We start from the raw sequence: 24,300 nt of genomic DNA on the forward strand, positions 1-24,300 counted from the left end.
GGAAATCGATATTTTGAGGCTATGAAGTAGCCTCATTTCTTCGAATCTGTATTGGTAATGAGGCTGTCTTACGCAGCACTGAGACACACGCTGTAACTGTACAGTAGCATGTGTATGTCAGTGAATATACGTAGGATGCCGACAAAGTTACCAGTAACCGAAAGCAACGCGAGTTTTGGCATGCAAGGAATGGGTTATATAGTTTTGCATTATTCCACCATTCTTGTAACATCAAATTCTTATGGTGAAAGTAGATATAATTATTATTATTCAGGAGATGAACCCTATTCATATAGAAAAGGCGCCTACATGAGGCCATTGACTTGAAATTCTCTCTCTCTCTCTCTCTCTCTCTCTCTCTCTCTCTCTCTCTCTCTCTCTCTCTCTGATTGACTACACGCCATGGAAGTGTAACTTGGTGTGAAAATGAGTCTTTCCCTAAGGACCTGTTGTGGACCCGTGGACGCTGGAAGCCCCAAAAAGGAAAGCCCACAACGATATCTTCCGTAAGGGGGTAGTTCCGTCAGTGCACCTCACGTGGTGCACTGTAGGCGTTACTTAAGGGTCTTTGCAGTATTCCTTTTACTGTACCTCCGTTCGTATCCTCTTTTCTTCCCTCTTTCTTTCCATCCTCCTCTAACAATAGTTTCAAAGTGCAACTGAAAAGTTTTCTTCCTGTTACTCCTTTCAAGCCTTCTTATCGTCAGTTTCGTTTTCCAGCCTCTGAATAACCTCGCAGGTCCCAGCGCCTGCCCATTGGCCCGAATTCATATTCCATTCCACAACGATAACGGCCATATATACCACCACCTTCTCTCACAGAGGAAGGGTTAGTGGTGGTCAGTTCGTGTGGCTGAATGAGTGGACGGGTTATTACGTGGGTGGGAACTGCGAGACTGGGCTGGAGGTAGGGGTCACGTTAGGTCAAGGAGGACCAGTTTTTACCGGGATGGGAGAGTGCGTGATGGGTAGAGATGGTAAGGGCGAGAGTTCGTCTTTGGAGCTTCTTCGATCTTCTTCTGGCCGCTTCTGCCTTGCCCCTCTCTCTCTCTCTCTCTCTCTCTCTCTCTCTCTCTCTCTCTCTCTCTCTCTCTCTCTCTCTCTCTCTCTTCCACACTTAGTTGAGAATAATGGGTAGTTCATTATAAAGATAGTAATATTGATTATTATTATTATTATTATTATTATTATTATTATTATTATTATTTATTATTATTATTTATTTATTTATTTATTTATTTATTTTTTGTTTTGTTTATCACAGTCCTCCAATTCGACTTGGTGTATTAATAGTGTGGGGTTCCAGGTTGCATCCTGCCTCCTTAGGAGTCCATCACTTTTCTTACTATGTTCGCTGTTTACAGGAGCACACACTTTTGCATTAGTCCTGGAGCTACTTCGGCATCCAGTTTTTCCAGATTCCTTTCCAGGGATCTTGGAATCATGCCTAGTGTTCCTATGATTATGGGTACAATTTCCACTGGCATATCCCATATCCTTGTTGTTGTTGTTCCCATGTAAACCTTTGTTTTGTTTTAATTCTCATATGTTGCAAGGAGTTTTCTTTTCTTTTTCGTTCTTTTTGCTGCAACTTTAATGTACAAATTATGTCCAGTGCAGTTGTGAAATCTTCTAATCTCCCAAATGTTTAATTACGCGAGGAACAAATTCATTCCTGCTCTCTGCTTCTGCTGCCTACGTCTCCTAAATTCAGGTGTATCGGTTTATTTAACATTCTATTCTCTCTCTCTCTCTCTCTCTCTCTCTCTCTCTCTCTCTCTCTCTCTCTCTAAAAGCTGACTTCCCTTTGGAACCCTCTTGGGTTAACGGCTAAAACTGTCTTCTCTACACATTGTACGTAGATCTCACCTAGCTTAATTCTTGTACGTAGATCTCACATGACTTAATCCGTGTACGTGGATCTCACATGGCTTAAGGAACTACCTACAAGGATTAAGTTTGAGATCCACGTACAAGGATTAAGTTGTGTGAGATTCACGTACAAGGATTAAGTTGTGTGAGATTCACGTACAAGGATTAAGCTAGGTGAGATCCACGTACGTACAAGGATTAATCCTCGTACGTATATCGCACATAGCTCAATCACTTCATAGATCGTCTAGGTATGTTTCTTTCTTCTGTAAAGTGGGACAAATCCCCCGTAACAAAAGCCCGTGCATTAAATCCGCCATGGGTGTGCGCTGACATAAAGAGCCTGGTGAAATGTTTGAGAAACACGTCGGAAAAACATGTTTATCAAACATCTCGAGGTCGCTGCTCTGGCGTGTTTGCTAAAAAATGCGTCGTCGATGAGTAGAACTTTCTTAAGACAAAACACGTCGCTTTTGACCTATTTATTTTTCCCCTGACTACTTCTTCTTTTTCTTCTTTTCTTCTTCACTTTATTTTTTCTGCTTTAGTCCTCCTCCTCCTTTTCTTCTTCGTCATCCTTCTCCTACTTCTCTTCATCCTCGTCTTCTTCTTCTGCTGCTTCTTCTCTTCATCCTCCTCCTACTCGTCTTCATCCTCCTCCTCCTCCTCCTCTTCTTCCTCTACCTCGTCGTCGTCTTCTTTTTTTTTCATTCTCCTCCTCCTCCTGCTCATCCTCCCCCTGTTCCACTACCTCGTCTTCCTCCTCCTCCTGCTCATCCTCCCCCTCTTCCACTACCTCCTCTTCGTCGTCTTCATCTTCTCCTTTTTCCTCCTCCTCCTCCCCCTCTTCCTGTACCTCGTCTTCTTCTTCCTCCTCCTCCTCCTCCTCCTCTTCATCTTCTTTTTTCCTCCTCCTCCTCTTCCTCTACCTCTTCTTCTCTTCTTTTTCTTTCTTCCTCCTCCTCCTCCTCCTCGTCTTCATCTTCTTCTCTCTTTTTTCTTCCTCCTCTTCCTCTACCTCCTCTTCTCTTCTTTTTCTTCTTCTTCCTCCTCCTCCTCCTCCTCGTCTTCATCTTCTTCTTCTCCTTTTTTCCTCCTCCTCTCCTCCTACCTCCTCCTTCTCTTCTCTTCCTCTCCTCCTCCTCCTCCTCCTCCTCCTCCTCCTCTTCTTCTGCCGCCGGAGGGCAAATTCTCAGTCGTTCAGGGGAACCCCAAGTGGCCTCGGAATATACAGACGTTTTCCACATAAAGACGTATTTGTATTTTTATCGTTTTATTTTATTTTTATTTATTATTAACTTTTTTTGTAGGGATAGGTTTTGTCTTGCGGTCGTGCACGATAATGATAAGCGGTTAGGAGATTTGATCGATTTATATCGGACGTTGCAGATTCAAGGGTTTGTTTTTATATTGTAGTCGAAGAGGTGGCCATATTGTAACAAAGCATAGATCGATCCAGTGGGCATATATATATATATATATATATATATATATATATATATATATATATATATATATATATATATAATAAGCGAATACCACAGTTATTCGCTTATTTAATGAAGTCACTTACATCTAATGTAATTTTTTAAGCATATATAGTGTGTGTTATATATATATATATATATTATATATATATATACTATATATATATATATGATATATATATGTTATGTGTTTATATGTCACACACACACACACACACATATATATATATATATATATATATATATATATATATATATATGTGTGTGTGTGTGTGTGTGCGTGTGTGTGTGTGTGTGCGCGTGTGTGTGTGTGTGCGCGTGTGTGTGTGTGCGTGTGTGTAACTGTAATAGCCACAATGCCCTCTTAACTTCTCAAATCCTGTGTTGTTCTTTTTTAGATATGCTTGTCACTACAAAACCTTGAGATCCAACTTTCAAAGAAATTGAAAGAAAGTTGGATCTCAAGGCTTTAGATAGTGACAAGCGTATCCGAAAAAGAGCAAAGAATTTGAGAAGTTAAGAGTGCATTGTGGCTATTACATTTACATATGTATCTGGTAAAAATGACCAGTAGATATACATACATACATACATACATACATACATACATATATATATATATATATATATTATATATATATATATATATATATATATAAACCACACAAATATACGGATAGTCCTGGAAAGCTTGTACCATTAGCTTAACTGAGGTCTGTTATTGTGTTATTGCACAGGATAGTAGTGCAGGAGATTAAGTCTAGTTGATATATAGTACATACATTCATACCAACACACATTATATATGTAATATATATATATATTATATATATATATATATGTGTGTGTTTTTGTGTGTGTGTGTGTGTGTGTGTGTGTGTGTGTGTGTGTGAATGTGTACTGATATGTATATTCATTTTCCCTATGTGTAGCAGTTTGCAACGAAACATTTTTGTATAGAAACATTATAGGCATGATTCAGATACAAAATAATCTTTGTTTCATTTTTTTTTCTGACGAGACAGGTAATCTAAGATGTACCTTGCCGTTGGGTAAAGATATTATCATTCTGTTTACTGAACAAGGGCCTGTGACTTATTAGGCAGCCCCCGGGCTGAATATTGACCTTAGAAGACTATCATCCCCAAATACCTCATTCTTTTTATGTTGTATGATTGTGTATATGTGGTCAGAACATTTCCGTGCCCCACATAAGTCATCCCAAAGCATTTTGGCCTTCGCTGATTAACATAAAAAAAAACAACATCAAGAAGGTTTGGATTTGGTAAAAAAGAGATAAAAATATATTTGGTATGTATAGGAAAACTTTCTCTTCAGCCGCCCACTTTTTGTTTGTTTGTCACTGATTTACATGAGAGGAATCAAATATTTTCAACAAAAAAATCATTTTTCTGAGTCGAGACCTTAGCAGCTTATTGTATGAATGTGAGTGAGTCATCTGATGTCAGTTTTTTTTTTAAAAGGAAAGTCATCACTAAAAAGAAAAAAAAGAGGCCTACTTTAGGACAAGCTTATCCAACCGTCAGTTAAAATCTCCTTAATGACCATTATTTGTGTGTGTGTGTTTTAAAAGAGTGATAATCGCCACGAATTCCTGCTCCGTTAGTTTTATTCATCCTGCCTATATTTTATTTTTTGTTATCAGTCTTTTGAATAACAAATGTTTTTTTTTTTTTTTTCTTAAAAGACAACAGTCATACGACGAGTAAGTTACTGACAATATTCAGGTCACATTTGTTACTCGTTAATATTCCATTCAGGAATCGCATACTTGAGACTTGAACGTATGCATATGTATACATAACAGGTATATTTCTGTCTTTCTGACATGTGTGACAAATCTGATGCATTAAATCCGGTGTAATCCCAACACATGGCTGTGTAACTTACTCCTGTGTCTGTGTGTAACGTAGCACAAGATTCCCGACGCTTGATAAAGACTCTGATTTCGCTTCTCGTTTTTAGGATCGCATGTTTCGTCGACAAGACGACTCTGGTTTCTCCTATACAGGTGACGACATCGTCTCAAAAGACTTTGCATTCTCGTGTCCTTCATTGTTACCGAATGGACGAAGGCCTTCCGCTAAGAAATATACAAGCGTCAGTGATAAAAATTCAACGAAGAAGGAAAAGTCGATGTAAATGAGAATATAGGATGAGTTTCCATGATTTTGGCGTCTTCCCTTACTTCTTTTGTGCTTTTATTTTTAGTTTTGTTTTTATTTTTTTAGTTTGTTTTTATTTTTTATTTTTAGTTTTTATTTTTTTTATTTTAGTTATTTATTTTAATTTTGTTTTTGTCTGTAGTTTGCTATTTTTAGTTTTTATTTTAATTTTGTTTTTATCTGTCATTTGCTATTTTTAGTTTTTATTTTTACTTTTAGTTTTGTTTTTCTTTTTTTGTTTTGTAATTTTAGTTATTTATTTGTATTTATTTATTCATTTTGCAGATGGTTTGTGTAGGAAAATTGCCTTGAAACATCGAGAGGGAAAGATGAATATAAATGAGCAAAAAAAATAAAAAAAAATTAGATGCTTTCTTTAAAATCTACCTAAGGATCGAAGTCTTCCCTTTTGCCTTGCAGTGAATACTTACTTGTTTTGATTCGTTTTGCAAATGGTGTTTTTGTGCACGGAACTTGTTTGAAAAAATTTCCTGGTTTCGTAACGGGATGTTATTTTTTTAAGATTACCTAGCGAAGAGTCGCACACATCAGCGAGCATGAGAATAGTCCTTTCTTGGTTGCAAGAGCTCAATTTGCTTATCGTCATTTCAGCTGCGTAAATGTTGTCAGTGATGTGAGTTTCGTAACAAAACCATTAGGTCCATCACAATTAATCTCCCTGTGTGTTTTTACAGCGTACTTTCACAATTACATGTAAAAAACGTTAAACATATCTGAACTCCCTTGCAAAAGTGTTTTTTATGGCTTCCATTTACAATAACATGTAAAAACGTTAAACATGTCTTAACTTTCGTTGCAAGAACGTGTTTTTTCTACGATTTATAATTACAATTACATGTTAATAAACGTTAAACATGTTTAACTTCATAAGTTAAGTTCCTCGTTGGACGAGTCGGTAAACGTGCTCGACTACCGATCTCAGGGTCCGGGTTCGATTCCCCGCTCAGAGGAATTTGTTTCTGGTGATAGAAGTTCATTTCTCGGTGTGGTTCGGATCCCACAGTAAGTTATAGGTCCCGTTGCTAAGTAACCGGTTGGTTCCTAGCCGCGTAAAAGTATCTAATCCTTAGGGCCATACCTAGGAGTGCTGTTAATCAGCTCAGTGGTCTGTTTAAACTAAGATATATACTTAAGTGACAAATCCATCCACGATCATTTCCGTGCCTTAAAAATGAATGAAGTCACATTCCCACGATTTGCTGAGCACCAGCACCAATATGGAATAAATGTGCCCCGCTGTCGAACTTCTCCAAAGGTCCTACTGAAGATGTCGTGCAATTGGAACATCATAAGTTCAAGCGAAGATGCAATGAATTAGTACCCTAATACAATTCTTGTACTTTAATCATTTACTTACATTTATATTTGGTTATTTATTCATTTGTTATTTTATCTGTTTTTCTAATATCTCTATCGCCGTCTGTTACTTCTATCGAATGACACCTTATTCTTTGGAAGCTTGAATCTTAAGTCAATGGCCCCTTCGGTGGGCCTATTCCAAATGAATAGGATTAATCTTTTGAATAATATAATAATAATAATAATAATAATAATAATAATAATAATAAATACAAGATTTTGGTTCAAGGATTTCAGCCAGCCAGCCGTTGGTCAACTGAAGCCACCCAGTTACCTTGAAAAGGTTTAGGTGTGATTGTGGGTGGGGTTCCTTGGTTCCTCCTTCTTCTTCTTCTTCTTCTTTATTTTTTGTCATATTTTATGGCAGGTCTTTGTTCCCCAAGGGCATTCGGGAAGGACCACGAACGAACAAGGGCACCGGGGCATGTTGATTATGTGTTACTTTTGTTCCTTTATTACTTTCTGAATATTTTTTCTTCACTGGCAGATAAAAAGAACTGTGAATTGTTTACCACCAACAGAAAGACGTTATTATTATTATTATTATTATTATTATTATTATTATTATTATTATTATATTATTATTATTAACCAAACAAAAACTTCTTTCAATTTTCTTCTGAAGAAGATTGAAAAAGAAACCCACAAAATCACTTTGTAACTTGTTTACTTCTAAATGTAAATACTTAGAAGTAAACAAGTTGCAAAGTGATTTTGTGGGTTTCTTTTTCAATTATTATTATTATTATTATTATTATTATTATTATTGATTATTATTATTATTATCAGAAGATGAACCCTATTCATATGGAACAAGCCCACCATGGTGTTCATTAGAAAGTAAGAGAAGGTAAAGGGAAATACAGAAAGAAGAGATCCACTTATTGAAATGAAAAAAAAAAATAATGAATAAATTCTTAAATAAGAAAAAAAATGAAAAGTCAAGAACGAATAGTATTTACTGTTTATTGATGGGTTGGGGGTGGTGGTGGTCCTACCCAGCCCCTGACCCAAAATTCGAATCCTAATAGCGCAGATGAAAATAGCCTAAAAGTATCACATTTTTGTGTTCCATATTTTATGTTGAGCATAAGAAATCAGTCAAGTCAAAAGATTATATTTAATTGACAAAATAGCGTGTCTTTCCCTCTTCCTTTCCTTCTTTAAAAGAACCTTTATTCCTCCCACTGTTGGACTTTGGAACAGCCTCCCTTCAGAGGATGTCGTGCAGTTGGAATATCAGGAGTTCAAGGGAGAATGCAATGCATTGTTATCCTAATGCTATTATAATTGCATTTAAATATGTTTATTTATTTATTTATTTTATTTTAGTGAGTGGAAGCTCTTATTTCTGTACTTCCCTTTTACTTCCTCTTACTTTTTTCCTAACGAACACCATAATATTCTTTGGAAGCTTGAATTTCTGGTCCATGCCCCCCCTTCCCCCTCGCGGGCTTGTTCCATATGAATAGGCTTCACTTAGTGAATGGTAATTATAATAATAATTATAATAATTCAGATGAAAACCTTTATATGAACAGATTCAAAGGACAATAAATCCAAGAGTGCTCCAAATGGAAACCAACCCGCAAAGAGTGAAAAAAGTTATATAAAAAAGTGATACATGACTCGATAGGAAATAAAGAATTAAACAGATACGCTCGAATTCAGGAGACGTCAGCTCACAAAAGTGCTTTCTTAAATGTAACCGATTATTATCGATAGTCTAAGAAAGTCAACGATCTGGAAGAGAGAGAGAGAGAGAGAGAGAGAGAGAGAGAGAGAGAGAGTTTTGTCACAATACCAAGGAAAGGAGATTATTGCCGTAAAAGAAAAAAATAACGGAATATCGAGAGAAATTCGAACCTTTCATCAGAGCGAATGAAGGAGGGGGAGGAGGAGTCAACGAACCCAGCAGTCGAAGAACTGCTCATTTCCAGAGTAAATGTTTGAGGAGGAAGAAGAATCAGTCGGTATTCTGTGGTTTTTCAGGAGATTAAATACGCAAGCGATTTGCACTTGAACCCTATCGTGGTAAATGCCAAATTGAATCGGGTTGGTTGGAAATTTTTATTCTTTTTTTCAATCGTTATCTTAGTCAGTTTTGTCGACTGCTTTCCAGCTGGCAAATACAGTTTTCACGAATGTGAAATGAACAAATTCTTAACATCCGAGCGACTGGAGGCCACACACTGTTTTGTCGAGATTAGTTATAATTTTGGTTAAGCATCCTTGTAATATTATTGTTGCACACACACACACACACACACTGCAGAAAAATGCAGTATGCTTAGCAGACCGAAAATATTCTTTCCGTATTCTCTAATGAGGCCTGATATAATTAGCACCTGCTAAGTTACGCATGAAAGTGGGATCTGTGCAGCTGCTATGCATGGATGAACATCTTATTGCTTTATGGCGTAGATATACTGATCGATAATTCCTACGCAAGCCCTGTTGAGTAAAAAAAAAAAAAATAAGTTGGACCGACCGTCATGTTATCTCTATGTGAAACTTGAAAAAAATAGAATACAGAATTTAGGCCAAGGCCAAGCTCTAGTACCCAGGATGAGGTCATTCGGCGCTGGAAGAGAAATTGACAATTAATAAGGTTTTAAAAGGCGAAACAGGAGGAAGACCTCGCAGTTGCACTTGGAAACAGTTTTTAGAGAAGGTGAAAAATCAGGTGGGAGAAAGAGAATATGAACGGAGGTAGAGTAAAAGAAATGGAAGAGGTTACAACTAGGCACGCTGCAAAGACCCTTAAGTTATGCCTACAGTGCGCCATGTGAGTTACCGATGGCACTACCCCCCTACTTGAAAAAAAAAAAAAAACAAAAAAGTACGCAGAAACATTCTTTTATTTTGTTCATTTTTTTATTTACCGCTAAAACTGGTCAAGGGGCATCAGATTATGGCATTGTGATGGCCGTCAGGTAATGGGAGGTCAGGGCTGTGCCCCTACCCTGGGCAGGGTGAAGATTCTTATGTTGGCTAAGGTTAGGGTAAGCCATAAAAGGCAGCAGCAGTACTAGGCAATGCCCAATGCCCTCCCTCAATAAATTATGCTGTTGCTGCGCATTGCATATTGTTAAGACAAACCAATAAAAACTTTGTCTAAATGAAAACTTTTATATAAAAATGTTTAAATGAAAACTGTTATATAAAAACTATGTTTAAATAAAAACTTTATGTAGTTTGTACTGGTATTTTAAAAGAACATCTTGATGACTTAATGTCTAGATTGATACACGTCTCCTTTTGTGCTACTTTCTCCATGAGAGAAGCGTCGAAGCTGGAATTTATATGTCCTAGTAATTTTTAGATAGTGGCTGCGTTGCCTTTCAGCGTCTAAAAAGAAGCATTTGTAGCCTGTAGACAAACCACATGATAAAATGGTTAATACCACTACAGGAAAAATCGTTTATTGATCCCCAACCGAAGAAATAAGTTACTTTTATAGTATAGGTTTTGCAAATAATCTCATTAATGTGAGAAGTCCTAACAAAGTATTATGTAACGAGATTGCCTACTAACGAGAGAGATGTAATTGTATAAAAAACGAGGTTGCCTACTAACGAGAGAGATGTAATTGTATCTTTTGATTATAATTAAAATTGAAAAGAGTTGCGCAAGCGCACTTTGCTGAAATTTTAATGGCATTTCGATTCTCATTATTTGGTACGATGAATCCGAGATTCATTTAGTGTTAGAAAATGGTTTTCATGGCGCTTAGTGAAGGTTGTACAAAAAGAAACTAATTCTGTGATGAACCTTTAAAAATGAAAGTATGATTATCCGACTGTGAATTCTCTCCTCGCTTTGACAAGAAATGAACGTACAACTCTTGTAAGAATGCTAAAACAAAATTGACGATTGTACAACTTAAATTGGCAAAAATAAAGTCTCTCTCTCTCTCTCTCTCTCTCTCTCTCTCTCTCTCTCTCTCTCTCCGTCAAGAAGATTTTACCTAAATCGATATAAGTCGAAATAGATTGATAATTTGTTCTTCTAAGAAAATAGTTGATAATCAGCGTTAACTTAAATAAAAGTTACCGAAGTTGATAATCATTTTGTTATGACGGTTCTTCGTAACAGAAAAAAAAATAGTGAATCATATTCGTTATAACAATAGTGACCAAGAAAAAGAAAGTGTTTTTTATTCCGGGCACCTCACGGCATATGATGATGTGTACACGCATGCGCGGTCACGATTGTTTGCTGTAGTGAAAGGACGGTAACCAAGGTTGATAATAACACTCTCTCTCTCTCTCTAAAAATTGGTTATACAATAAAGTTGAATGTTAGATTGCTTCTCTTTTGAATTTTATTCTCTCTCTCTCTCTCTCTCTCTCTCTCTCTCTCTCTCTCTCTCTCTCTCTCTCTCTCTAAATTTATTATTATATACGAAAGTTGAATGTTAGATTGCTTCTCTTTCAAATTTTATTCTCTCTCTCTCTCTCTCTCTCTCTCTCTCTCTCTCTCTCTCTTTAAATTTATATAATGAAGTTGATGTGTTTAGAAAGTTGCTCCTTTTTTATTTTGTTTCTCCTTTGTTTCTTAAATACCTTCATTGTCGGCCAGTTTATCCAATTTTCGTATGTCCCATCACCCGCATCATCTTGTCTACCTATTTATAATAGGAGGGTTTGGCTGACTATAATGCAACACAAACTCCTGCTTTGTATTGAACACAGGAGGTATTTCGTTTTGTTCGTTACTGGTGGAAACTTGAAAAATAAATGACGGGCCATTTTATATTTTTATATATATATATATATATATATATATATATATATATATATATATTATATATATAATTCAAGACAGCAACAGACAGGAAGCCCCAACACAGACCAACAAGACAAAGGTTCATAGTTTATCGTAAAAAAGACGTTTCATGCTGACGTCAGCACATTCTCAGTCTGCAAATACAAGTAATAATACTATAAGCAAAGTGTTAAATACACCATTCATTAAAATTAAGTTGCTATATATCTAATGTATCTATATATATATATATATATATATATATATATATATATATATATATATATATAGTTAGAATATATTTCATACATTTCTTCGTTCACGCCAAGCTGTGTATTACAATTTATCGGCGTCATCCAGAAAATGGGAAAATCATCTAGCTCTCCAACCCGAAGACCCTCACACGTAAAGCCGTTGGTCCCGTTCCTGAATAACCATACTGGTTCCATGCAACGTAAAAACACCATATAAACAAACAAAGACCCTCACAGTCGTATCTTCTTCTCTCCTCTCTTACCATTTTTTATTTTGTTTCCTTCTCGACTTTGGGAGGAAGTGGCTTTAGAGTGAATTCTCTTATGTAGTTTAGAGTGAATTCTCTTACGTAGTTTAGAGTGAATTCTCTTATGTAGTTTAGAGTGAATTCTCTTATGTAGTTATGAATCACACCAGTCCGGGAGATGAATCACCTCGCATCCACAGCTGCTTGATAATAGCAACTGTTCTGTGTTGAAATTAATCGATTTTGGATGGAACTTCTTTCGACATTCTCTTTTTCTTTTTTTTCTTCTTCTTTTTCAGTGTCTTTCAGAGCATTTCTGAAGATAGACCCCTAATTATTCAGAATATTGCTTAAGATTGACCCCTAATTGTTCAGAAAATGACTTAAGATTGACCCATATTCGAAATATTGTTTAAGATTGACTCCTAAATGTTCAGGGTCTTTCTTAGGATTGACCCCTAAATTTTCCAAATATTTCTTAAAATTGGCCGCTAATTATTCAAAGTATTTCTTAAGATTAACCCTAAAGTATTCAAAATGTTTCATATGATTAACCCCTAAATAATCAGCATTTTTTAATTTTGACATCCTCGTTTTTTGTTTTTACTTAGAGTATTTCTTAAGATTGACCCCTAAATAGTCTGTATATTTCTTAAGATTGATCCCTAAAAGTTCAGAATATTTCTAAACATTGACCCCTAAATGGTCAGAATTTTTCTTAAGATTGACCCCTAAATTTTCAGAAATTTTCTCAAGATTGACCCCTAAATTTTCAGAATATTTCTTAAGATTGACCCCTAAATGTTCAGAATTTTTCTTAAGATTGACCCCTAAATTTTCAGAATATTTCTCAAGATTGACCCCTAAATATTAAAAATATTTCTCATGATTAACCCCTAAATGTCTGGTGGCTGACATTTGGCGCCACCTGTGACCTACAAAGTGAGTGGACTTCATTTAGTTGTTCAAGTCTTGGCCATTGAGGTTTATGCCGCGGGTTTGTTTTGTTGTGTCTTTGAAGAAGCCTTTATATCCTCCTGAATTGCTTTCTACCTTCAGTTTAGTCTTTCTTTGTTTACAGGGGAGTACACTTCACGTGTTGCATTGTAGGCATCACTTAAGCTCCTTTGCGGCGTTCCGTAGGCCCCTCGCTGCAACCCCCTTTCATTTCTTTGACTGTTCTTCCGATCATATTCTCTTTCTTCCATGTTATTTCCCACCCTCTCCTAATAATTGCTTCAACATTATTCCCAACGCTGATTGACGTATGGGGTCCCTTTGGCTTGAATTGTATATTCCTGTTCATCTAGGGAAATACTTTTTAGGGAACCTGGGGTATTATTTAACTCGTCAGTAACTTAAGCTAGTTTTCAAGGTATTTCTTGCCAGTGGATTTTATTCGTACTCACTAATTTTTTTTTTTTTTTTTTTTTTTTTTTTTTTTTTTGGGGGGGGGGGTTACTTTAAAACAGCAAACGAAAGTATAAACGGACGAAAAGAGTACGGAACTATAAAATGAAATTCTGTGGTGTGTTGATCCCAGTCTTCTACGAAAATTGTAGAGGTAAAAAAATAATCGTTTACAATGTCGTATTTTCTTTATGGGTATCATAAATCACGTGGTCGAAGGGTATGGCTGCTGTCTGATTACAGGTATAGGGGGAGTGGTTGATATATTTTTTAAATTTGTTACTTTTTTTTTAATACTCAGGAAGTTCTTGCTAAAGAAAGCTACACAAGTGGTATGACAGATGTAAATAGTGATTATAAAGGGAAATTATGTGTTAAGGGGGAATTTCATCTCTCTCTCTCTCTCTCTCTCACTATATATATACTTATAATATATATTATATATATATATCCTATTATATATATATTATTAATACGTAGACATACACTATATCTATAATATATATATAATATATATATATATATATATCATATATATATATATATAAAGTCTATCACATTACCGTGATTCATATACATATATCGAACTACAAATGTCCTTTAATATCTAATTCGCTCTACCTCGGAATTAATATATTTTCATATATGCTTAACCGAGGGGAATTTATTAAACGATAATAGGTTTAAGGCTTCACTGCCAGTCCTGGAATTGGGAGGTCGATGGTTCGCGCCTGTCGATCGCCAATTCTATTATCGCTTAATAAATTCCCCCTCGGTTAAGCATATATGAAAAATATATTAATTCCGAGGTTAGAGCGAATTAGATATTAAAGGACATTTGTAGTTCGATATATGTATATGAATCACGGTAATGTGATAGACTTATATATAATATATATATATATATATATATATATATATATATATATCTATATATATATAATTAAATGTTGTACTACGGTTAATATTAAATTCATCTGTTAGCTCTACCAATACAGATTATCACAACTTTCTGGCTACACTACAACGGGAACAGTCGATTACTTTCTATTTTAACTTAGGCCTACAAAATGAGCTTTCCTCCTTTGGCCAGTTGTAGCTGAATGTGTACGCTATTTATCACGACAATGAATTTCTAATTTTAAAAAATCACACAGTATTGACTTGCCGGTTAGTAGTATATTGATAGGAAATAACATTGTCTTCAGAACCTCTATGAAATGAAAATAATCATAATAGAAATACAGGTTGGTATACCCTTAACCGTATTGCGTTCAAGACATTCGAAGGAGATTATTACTGATAATCCTCAAGATTATCAGTAATAACGAATGTCCTTGGCATCACATTGGTTAAACCAGTACCTGGGTTAATCATGGACAGCAGCTGTTCCACATCTGTAGCAACCCCCCTATTGCAGCACAGTATGTTTGTATAAAAATAGTTTCATTGTTCTTTCATCTTAGAAGTTTAGATATATCTTTTACACACACACACACATATATATATGTGTGTGTGTGTGTGTGTGTGTGTGTGTGTGTAAAAGATATATCTAAACTTCTAAGATGAAAGAACAATGAAACTATTTTTATACAATCATACTGTGCTGCAATGGGGGAGGGGGGGTTGCTACAGATGTGGAACAGCTGCTGTCCATGATTAACACAGGTACTGGTTTAACCAATGTGATGCCAAGGACATTCGTTATTACTGATAATCTTGAGGATTATCAGTAATAATCTCCTTCGAATGTCTTGAACGCAATAGGGTTAATGGTATATCAACCTGTACTTCTATTATGATTATTTTCATTTCATAGAGGTTCTGAAGACAATGTTATTTCCTATCAATATACTACTAACCGGAAAGTCAATACTGTGTGATTTTTTAAAATTAGAAATTCATTGTGATAAATAGCGTACACATTCAGCCACAACTGGTCAAAAGAGGAAAGCTCATTTTGTAGGCCCAAGTTAAAATAGAAAGTAATCGACTGTTCCCGTTGTAGTGTCGCCATAAAGTTGTGATAATCTGTATTGGTAGAGCTAACAGATGAATTTAATATTAATCTTAGTACAACATTCTGTGTTCCCCTTACATGGCGCAATGTAGGCATTACATATGCTCTTTGCAACTTCCATACGGACCCTAGCTGCAAACCCCTTGCATTCCTTTTGTTGTACCTCCGTTCATATTCTCTTTTTTCAATTTTGTATATATATTTGCAGTGTCTTAGTAAAGACGAAAGCGCTTTGATTTCTGCCTATCATTTTCCTGTGGTATTCGCTTATATACATATATGTATATATAATTATAATATATATGTATATGTATATATATTGTAAATAACATTTGACATATCAAAACATTTTACATAAAAATATAGTAAGAGACCATTTTGTAACAGCTTAGAGAAATTAAAGTTAATTGTCTCTGCCTTACAAACATTTGATCAATGAAACTAATACATTACAAAATTGTTTGTGAGAACTTGATGAATTTTCTTGAAGTTTACCAAAAAAAAAAAAAAAAGGTAAATTATCAACCACTGAATACACAGTACCACTTTTATCATCCCGGGTGTAAATACAGTTGTATATTGTGTAAAGCATGAATTGTACGCTAGATCTGGACTGGTGAGCAATCCCAAAGGAGAGTTACCTACAATCCACAACAGTAGGCCTATGTGGGGCTTGGAATGTTGCTTATTGGGTGCCAAATGGAAGATACATGGTATTATGCAGATTTTTGTTTGGAAAAAAAAAAAAAAAAAAAAAAAAAAAAAACAAGAGGGGGGGGCCGGGTTGGGTGCCTTCTATTAACTTTGTTTTTGGGGGGTGAGAGATTTCCCCGCTTTTTATTCATTTTTCTTTTCATGGATGGTAATTTATTTTCCCATCTTTATTTGTTATTAGGCTAACTCTGCCTCCTATGTATACAAGTGTCATTATTCTACATGTCAGTGTTGGTATACACTCAGAGTAATTCACAGTATTCAGTCATTGCCCCCTTAAGATTTGTAAATGTTCATCATCATATACAAAATTAAGAATGTTCTTAACCTGGAAAGCGATGGATGTCAAAGCCAGGTAGCTAGAACGGCTCTGCCTCAGTTATAAAGAAGAAGAAATGAAAGGGAGTTGGATTAAAAGTAAAGTAAAAATATTGGATAGTGTCTACTTTAGAAATATCTGTAAATTTTCGGGATTAATTTTAGTGCAAAAAAGGAATAGTAGAGATGAATTAAAGTATGCATTTTGAAGAAACATAAAGTAAAGTTAAACTAAATAATGAGTAAAGTAAACAATTAAGGGAATAAAGCTTTGCACCTCATAAACGGTGAGTGTGCCCGCAACTGTGTTTGTGGAGTGAGCGCTTAGGAACCAGGAACCTAAACTATACACGAAATCAGTGTGACCCGCTATAACGAGCAATAGCCCGTACTGGCAAAAGAATCAGTTCAGTCGTAAAGCAAGAAGCAGTACCCATATACCATATGGAAAGTTTAACATTGAAAAAAAAAATCAGTATCACACTTGGCTGATCAAGAATACCTTGAACTTTAACTTTTTATTTTCTATTATTACCGTCATGAATTATGTAATAAGCCCATTTTAGATGCCTTTTGTCGCAAGTTGTCCATTGTATACTTAGCGATCTCTTGCACAACCATTTCATTTGTCTCAATGCAAAGACCTTGTTACTGGCTGAGAGATATTGCTAACGCTCTCCTATGTAACGTTGTATTCCTTATTTGTTATTCCAGTTCACTACTTCACCATTTGAGATAAATGCCTTCTCTCTCCTCCTTTACTCAAATTTAAAATCATTATTAGTACGTTGTTGTCAAGTCTAGTTTACTGTATACAGCATGCATCATTCATCGTTCACTGTTTTATCATGACATTGAAGTCCCTTTGTTGTATTCAACTCGTTTTTCGTTCATTGTCGTTTCCTAGATCCCTGATAACGGGGGTCAAGTCAAGTCTTTTCTCTTTTATTTGTTTTTCATTTTGTCTGTCGGCTAAAAAAAAATGTTGTTTCTGAATCTCTCGTTGTTTTGATGTGCGTTCGATGCTGTTTCCCGTTTCTGTGTTTTGCAAAGGCTGATGAACAAAGCTTAGTAAGGATTAAAAATAAAATAAATAAAAAACTTACGTAAAAGTACTAGAGGCAAATAAGTGATGGTAATATTATGCATTCTTCATTTGAATTTACTACGGACTGCTCTAGGAGCAAGAGTCCGTGCTGGCATAAGGCCAGCTAAATATAAAACAATAACAACATTCATTTGAATACTTTCGATGGCTTGTTCACGAATAGTGTGGGCAACTTGTTAACGTCGAATTATCCTCCTGTTCATAGTGCTACAATGACCAGTGTATCTTTAGTTATGAAAGATTAATAGTAGTTTACAGTGCAAGTGGATCGCTCACAAATGAGGCGACTTCAGTGGTAACTACTCTCAAACAACATGAACCAATTTGTTAGTTACACTACACTTTTCAATTGTCACATCGCTTGTAATGTTACGGTGCCTTTACAAATTTACACAGTTGTCAATACTCTGAACTCCAGTAGAATTTCAGTCTCTCCAGCTTTATCATTTCAGATTAGAAATAGTAATGCCGTATTTTATGTTGTCGAAAGTACGTACAGAGATGTAAAGGGTAACTACGTTAATTTGCTCTTGAAATTGAAAATTACTCCGTATCTGACTCTCAGATTCTAATAATACTATCATCATCATTTCGTATTTAATGTAATAATACTCCTGTAATTGATGAATAAAACTACTGTAATTAAAGTTTCATAGAAGTGTGAAACGTTTAGAATTAGACATGTGGTATACCCACTAGGTTATAATTATGTCGTGTTGCCAAGCAATAGCCTGTCAAACGCAATGAGTTACGAGAGTATTTCATAAAACAATGCTCAGTTTCTCTGAATACTGGTTTATTAGTAATGTAAAAACTAGCAAAGTGATATTCAAGTAACTGGAGATTTTTTATGATTTGAGAATTCTTGTTCGTACTGTAAAAGACTATATCAGTTTTACGTGATCCCTTATTGCTTCTTTGAAATCTCATTGGTAAATCACGTAGTGCGCAGTTTTATATAGACATAATGTAGATGAAACTTTCTTATGCAAATAATTTCCCTGTTTTAACATATTTCCTTTTTTATTGTTTTAAGTTCCTTCTGTGCTGTATTGAATTTTTTTTTCGTAATGTTGTGGTGACAGTACTTTAAGAATATTATAGTACTTCCTTTCTGTTATTGTTGGTGTCGTGTCTCTCTCTCTCTCTCTCTCTCTCTCGGAAAGGTGTGTGTTAGTAGCTGGTCTGCTATTGTATTGTAGGCTAAGTGGAAATGAAATCTATGGAAAACAGTAGGTATATATCTCATCACTATTTTCAGATTCTATGGGACATTACTTTAATCTTATGTATATATTTACTTATGATTTGTATTCCTCTGTAATTCATTATACTCTTTGTCTTCTAGCGGGCATTAGCAATTCCTACCTGACAGTACAATATACTTTCCAGAGTACAGTAATACTATAGTAATGCATGTCCTTTAGTACACCTATTTCAGAGTACTTTACTTGTTATGAAATCGAAGCACCCTATTCAGTGTAAAGAATGTCACGTGTCTCCACGGCTAAACTTTGGCAGTAGGCATGCAACTTTTCCTGTGTGTTGTATGCATGTACAGAACTGTACTACAATATCAAAGCACTGCAGTTACCACTTTGTCATGTCTTTATATAAAGCATATTTCGTCAGCACTTGGTACTGATTAACTGCATCAGTCAATCTCAGTAAAAAAAAAATATTGAGTTTATTGGTCATAATGTACTATGTGGCAGTAATATATTGCATGTTCTGCATATGCATGAATGTGCTTGTGTAAACAGCCCGTGTGCACAACTGAAGTGGCCCCTCCGGTCGATACCACAGCATACCCCGATCCCGAAAATGCCCAGGAAGAGACGAACCTACCTCCACCACCTCCACCGGAAGACGGAGGCGATGATGACAGTTCCTCTCTAGATGAGAAAGATGAACCCACGATACCTCCTCCCGAAACCGAAGAGGTTATTGCGTCGAGTCACGAAAATATCGAAGCTTTTGTTGGGGAGGACGATAGCGCCCCAGGAAACGGGGAAGTCTCCTCTCACGAGAGCGTCGAATCTAGTGCGGCTGAAACGGCCACCAAATCTGATTCGGAGGCCGAGCAGCCAGACTCTCTGGCGACGGCCGAGGGCGTTGCAAAGACAGAGGTTCTTGCCTCCTCCGCTTCAAACTCGAACTCACGACGATCCTCTTCGGCCTCTTCCTCCACTCCCTCAGACACAGCCACTAATGAGAACACTTCACAGGTTTGTTATGCCCATGCCCGCACCCTATACATGCCAGACCCTTATATTATATCCACATAACCTTATTGCATTTGCATGTTTTCTTGCTATTGTTATGTATATATACCTTGCTTGGGAGTATAGCATATTACATTTCCATTATGATTGATTGCCTGTTAATTCCTGGTGCAGGGATCACACTTGAGGATTGGTGCCCGTGGCTTGCCAGAGTGTGGCACTAATGATGAAAACCCTGAAAGTGATTATGAATAATTATTATCCTACGTTTATCATTTAGTAATACATGTCTGTGTTGTAAGAGTAAACTACCTGAAGGTATTGTAGCATCACCTTGCATGATTGCTTCTTAAATTTGCATATGGTGGACGAATTACTGGGTCACTGACAGTTTTAAAAACACATCTAACCGAATACTCACGAAGGGATTGATTGCAGCATTTCTACCAGGAACCTTTTTTTTTTTTTTCCTACTTACAGATCAAATTACTAATTAGAGAGCAGTAAGCTTGTCGTGCCATTTGTAGGTATTCTGAAGAATACAAAAGACAGAATCCTTTAGTTGCACATCATGAAGGAGGTTGGACATGATGGCTAAACAAATCTCATTTTAAAAAAATTGTTCTGCTTTCTGTCTGCTTTAAGCTGTTTTTTATTTTTTTTTATTTACAGTTGCTTTTTGCTTTTAAGCCTTTTATTTTCTTAGTTTAAATTAAGTAAAGATATGCTCATTACAGTATGTAATTAGCATTAGTAATAACCCCTGTTGTATTTTGATATACTACCTCATTGTACAGCATAACATAAAACCAAAACATGAAAATGCTTTTGGAATACTGGTTTGCTTCTTGGATAAATATTCAATATGTATTATGTACTACTTGATTATGTTGTCATATTTTTTTTCATCTGCTGCTGTTAAAGGTTATACATATAACTAAACACTTTATGTAGTATCCTCTGCACAGCAATTTAGATCCAGATTGTTTTTAGGTTACAAACTTGCATTTTTATAGAAATGGAGTAAGTAATAAGTCTAGGTAGAGGAGAATCATGTACATATGCAGAGAACATAAATAATATGGCGCAGGATTATTAAGCTAAAAAAAAAAATCAAAGCAATCTTTTATACCTGAGGTGGGATTTGACTGTGTACTACTACAATTGCAAAATGGCTGTAGGTAAGATAAATATTATTTGAACTAAAAATCAATGTTATTTGAACTATATGACAGGTGATTTGAAAGGGCATAGGGAAACATTGAAATGCTTTTGTTTCCTAACAAAACACTTAAAGAAAAAGAGGACTTGGGATCACATGAAATCTTATGGAGCAAAATAACCCCACCCTTCTGTCCTTTCCTATAAAGCAAGGTTGGTTTGTATATGGTTCATCCCTTTTATGTATCAATCACAATCAGAGGAAATATTTCATATTAGTAAATTTTTTTTTCAAGGACTTCGGCTCGTTTTAAGGGATTACAAAAGCAATATCAGTTTTCTTGTATTTATACCAATGAAATTTCCATAGTGCCTGTAATATTGTATGTCATCCCAAAATGAAATCTACAACAAAATGGTTATCCAAACTAGCATTGGAATGACTTCCATTAAATGTTGTTTGGCTTTTTTACATTCTTTATAAACATTAGAAATATTTTAATTTATAAAAAATGGAAATACTTGAATAAATTTTTAATAAGTAGAAAGCACTCTACTATACAGTAAACTTCAAGTTCCAGTATACAGTACTGTAGTAATGATACAGTGTCCCTTTTTATGTCTTAAAGCAGATTTAAATTTTGAAAATATATCAACTTCCACTGTAATCAGTCGTCTAGCATTGGTATAGAAGTTTCACAAAGCCCTGTCACTTTCACTTGAATTGTAATGAAATCAATTTAATTGCTTTATTTGCAGTAGCATGGTACTGGTAAAGGGTTCTCTCAACCTCAAAGATGGTAACCACTTTCTGGAGATTAGCTAGTTTAAAAAACGAGCAGATTTTTTTAACAAAGCTGTGGTATTGCTAGTTTGCAAAAATAATAAATAAATGTTTAATAGAGGCATATCATTTGGTATGAAGTTCAGGTGACTTGGTTGTACAAAAATGCAAATTAATAGTGTAGATGTCTCCATTATTATTATTATTATTATTATTATTATTATTATTATTATTGTTATTGTATGCTTAATGCATTTGTTTTGTTGGTTGTATTAGAGAATGTAACCGAGCATCGGCAGTACTATTAAAGCATTCATATAATGTATTTGAATGCATTTGTTATTGTTGTATAGTACCAGCCCACTTATTATCCTTTTACTTTTCAGAGTCCCATGAGCACATCACCTACACCCCCACCATCCCTAGAAAACACCATTAGTAAGTCAACACCTCCTCCACCAGCTTCCTCCACTCCAGCTCCCCCTAAGCCAAGCCACACCATTCCAACTACACCCAGCAAGACTTCACCCACACCTGTTGCCAAAAATAATTATAACACTGGGTAAGTTGAGATATTTTTTATAGTTAAGGTGGCTCTGTATATTAAATATGGTTGGTAGGATGATCTGCCCACTTATTATAGCATGGTTATGCCACTAATATTGTTGTTAATAATTGGTATTGTGTATAGATTTTAATTTAGATCTTAAATCCAGTATATGAACATCATTCCATATCTGAAAGAATGTGATATTTAGTCAGAATAGTGTTCACATTTGAAAAGCTATGATTATGGCTTTATGGTCAACTTTCAGAGGAATACACATGTCATTGTTTGAAAACTTTTACAAGGTTTTGGTGCAGGTTTCGAGTTTGGTACGCATTGTTTCCTTATATCATTTCAGGTTACTTAGGGTATAGATACTACTACTATATTTGTATTGTAATGTGTTGGTCAAAACTCCCACTTTCTCTCCCTCTCTTGATGGTATTTAGAGACGTATTGTACCATTTTTCCTCTTATTAATGATCTGAAGATCTTTTGGCCTACTGAATTACATGCTGGTAACTCAATACTTCATTTCTTCTCATCCCTCATTAGAATCTTAATTTGAATCCTATTATCTTGTGTTATGTATGGAGATATAAAATACATGAATGGGGCAAAATGAAGCTTTTCTAATGTTTTCAGTACAAAGCCAAAAATTTCTCGTCTTTATCCTATACTCTTTGTATTGTTTTTATATTTAAAAATTTTGTTGTTGTAGTAGTATTTCATGCTATAAGTAAATAATTGCACAACTTTGCAAACCTGCTTGATTGCTGCGAGATTTCCTTTACAGTAGGTAGTTTCATCCTATGTCAGAGAGCCATATTTCTCCCCCCCCCCCCCCCCACCAGTTTTTTTTTTTTTTTTTTTGTGTGTGTGTGTGTGTGCGCGCTCTATATACGTACTTATGTGGAATGAACCCTGACACTGTTTAGATTTGAAGGTTCCTTGTATAGTATGTATAAGTAGTGTCAGTAACTGAACTATCTTTGATATCAGCTTGCTTGCTAGGGGAATGATTGTATTTTTGTAAACGATACCTTTCATGTACATGTCTCTTAATACAGAAATGTATTTATCCATTTTCCCACAAATCATTGATAAGTAACATATTAGTGCTGTAGTTACTAGGAGAGCATCCATCTCAGAATCATGATAAAAACAGGAAGAGTAGATGGAGGTGGCCTTTGAAATAGGGTGGGATTAATTTACAGTAGGTTAAAAGATACAATTAATTATTTTTCCATTGGAAGTATATATGTAAAGCAGTATTTGAAGAATTGCATGTTTAGGCAAGAAAGTATCCTTCCATGGAATATAACATGGAACTGTCAGTATGAAAACGCTTTAATTGCATTGATGACATTAAGTTGTTTAAAGACAATTATCCCTCCTGTAAATTAAAGAAAATCGGGTAAAAAAAGGAAAGCATTACTTCTTATTTTCATCTTTATGACTGTAGAAGAAAAAAGGTTTGGTACTACTTAGTTTACATCATTCATTACAACTTGTGTTGATATTATATTTTTACATTTTGAAAAGGTTCCAGTTGATGTTAGAACACCGCTTTTCTTTAATATTGTACTAATGAAAAGTAATTGATTACTTTCAGCTTTGTACTTTAAATAGTCCAACTAAGTTAATGTTAGTTTGCTCAAATTTCCACCTCTAATTGTAGAGCAAAGCCTGCAGGCAAACTATGAAAAGAAAACTGGCTTCTTGTTCTTGTTTTGATTTTAATGAAAAATAAGTTTTTTATGACTAATCTTGGCAAAGTGTTGAAAATGCATACTATTTTCAATTTTTGTAGTTA

The 24,300-nt window shown here is 35.3% G+C and overlaps 1 protein-coding gene across 1 annotated transcript in view; it reads left to right on the forward strand.

Annotated features, from left to right (window-relative positions):
- The window catches only part of LOC135225156 (Na(+)/H(+) exchange regulatory cofactor NHE-RF1-like), a 144,391-nt gene that overhangs the window by 115,047 nt on the left and 5,044 nt on the right, over positions 1–24,300 (forward strand). The window contains exons 3-4 of the mRNA XM_064264390.1: positions 19,531–19,995; positions 22,324–22,499. Coding sequence (XP_064120460.1) covers positions 19,531–19,995; positions 22,324–22,499 — 641 coding nt within the window. The remainder of the gene's footprint in view (positions 1–19,530; positions 19,996–22,323; positions 22,500–24,300) is intronic.

The sequence above is a fragment of the Macrobrachium nipponense genome, chromosome 13 (genome assembly GCF_015104395.2).
Source record: "Macrobrachium nipponense isolate FS-2020 chromosome 13, ASM1510439v2, whole genome shotgun sequence".
Classification (NCBI taxonomy): Eukaryota; Metazoa; Arthropoda; class Malacostraca; order Decapoda; family Palaemonidae; genus Macrobrachium; species Macrobrachium nipponense.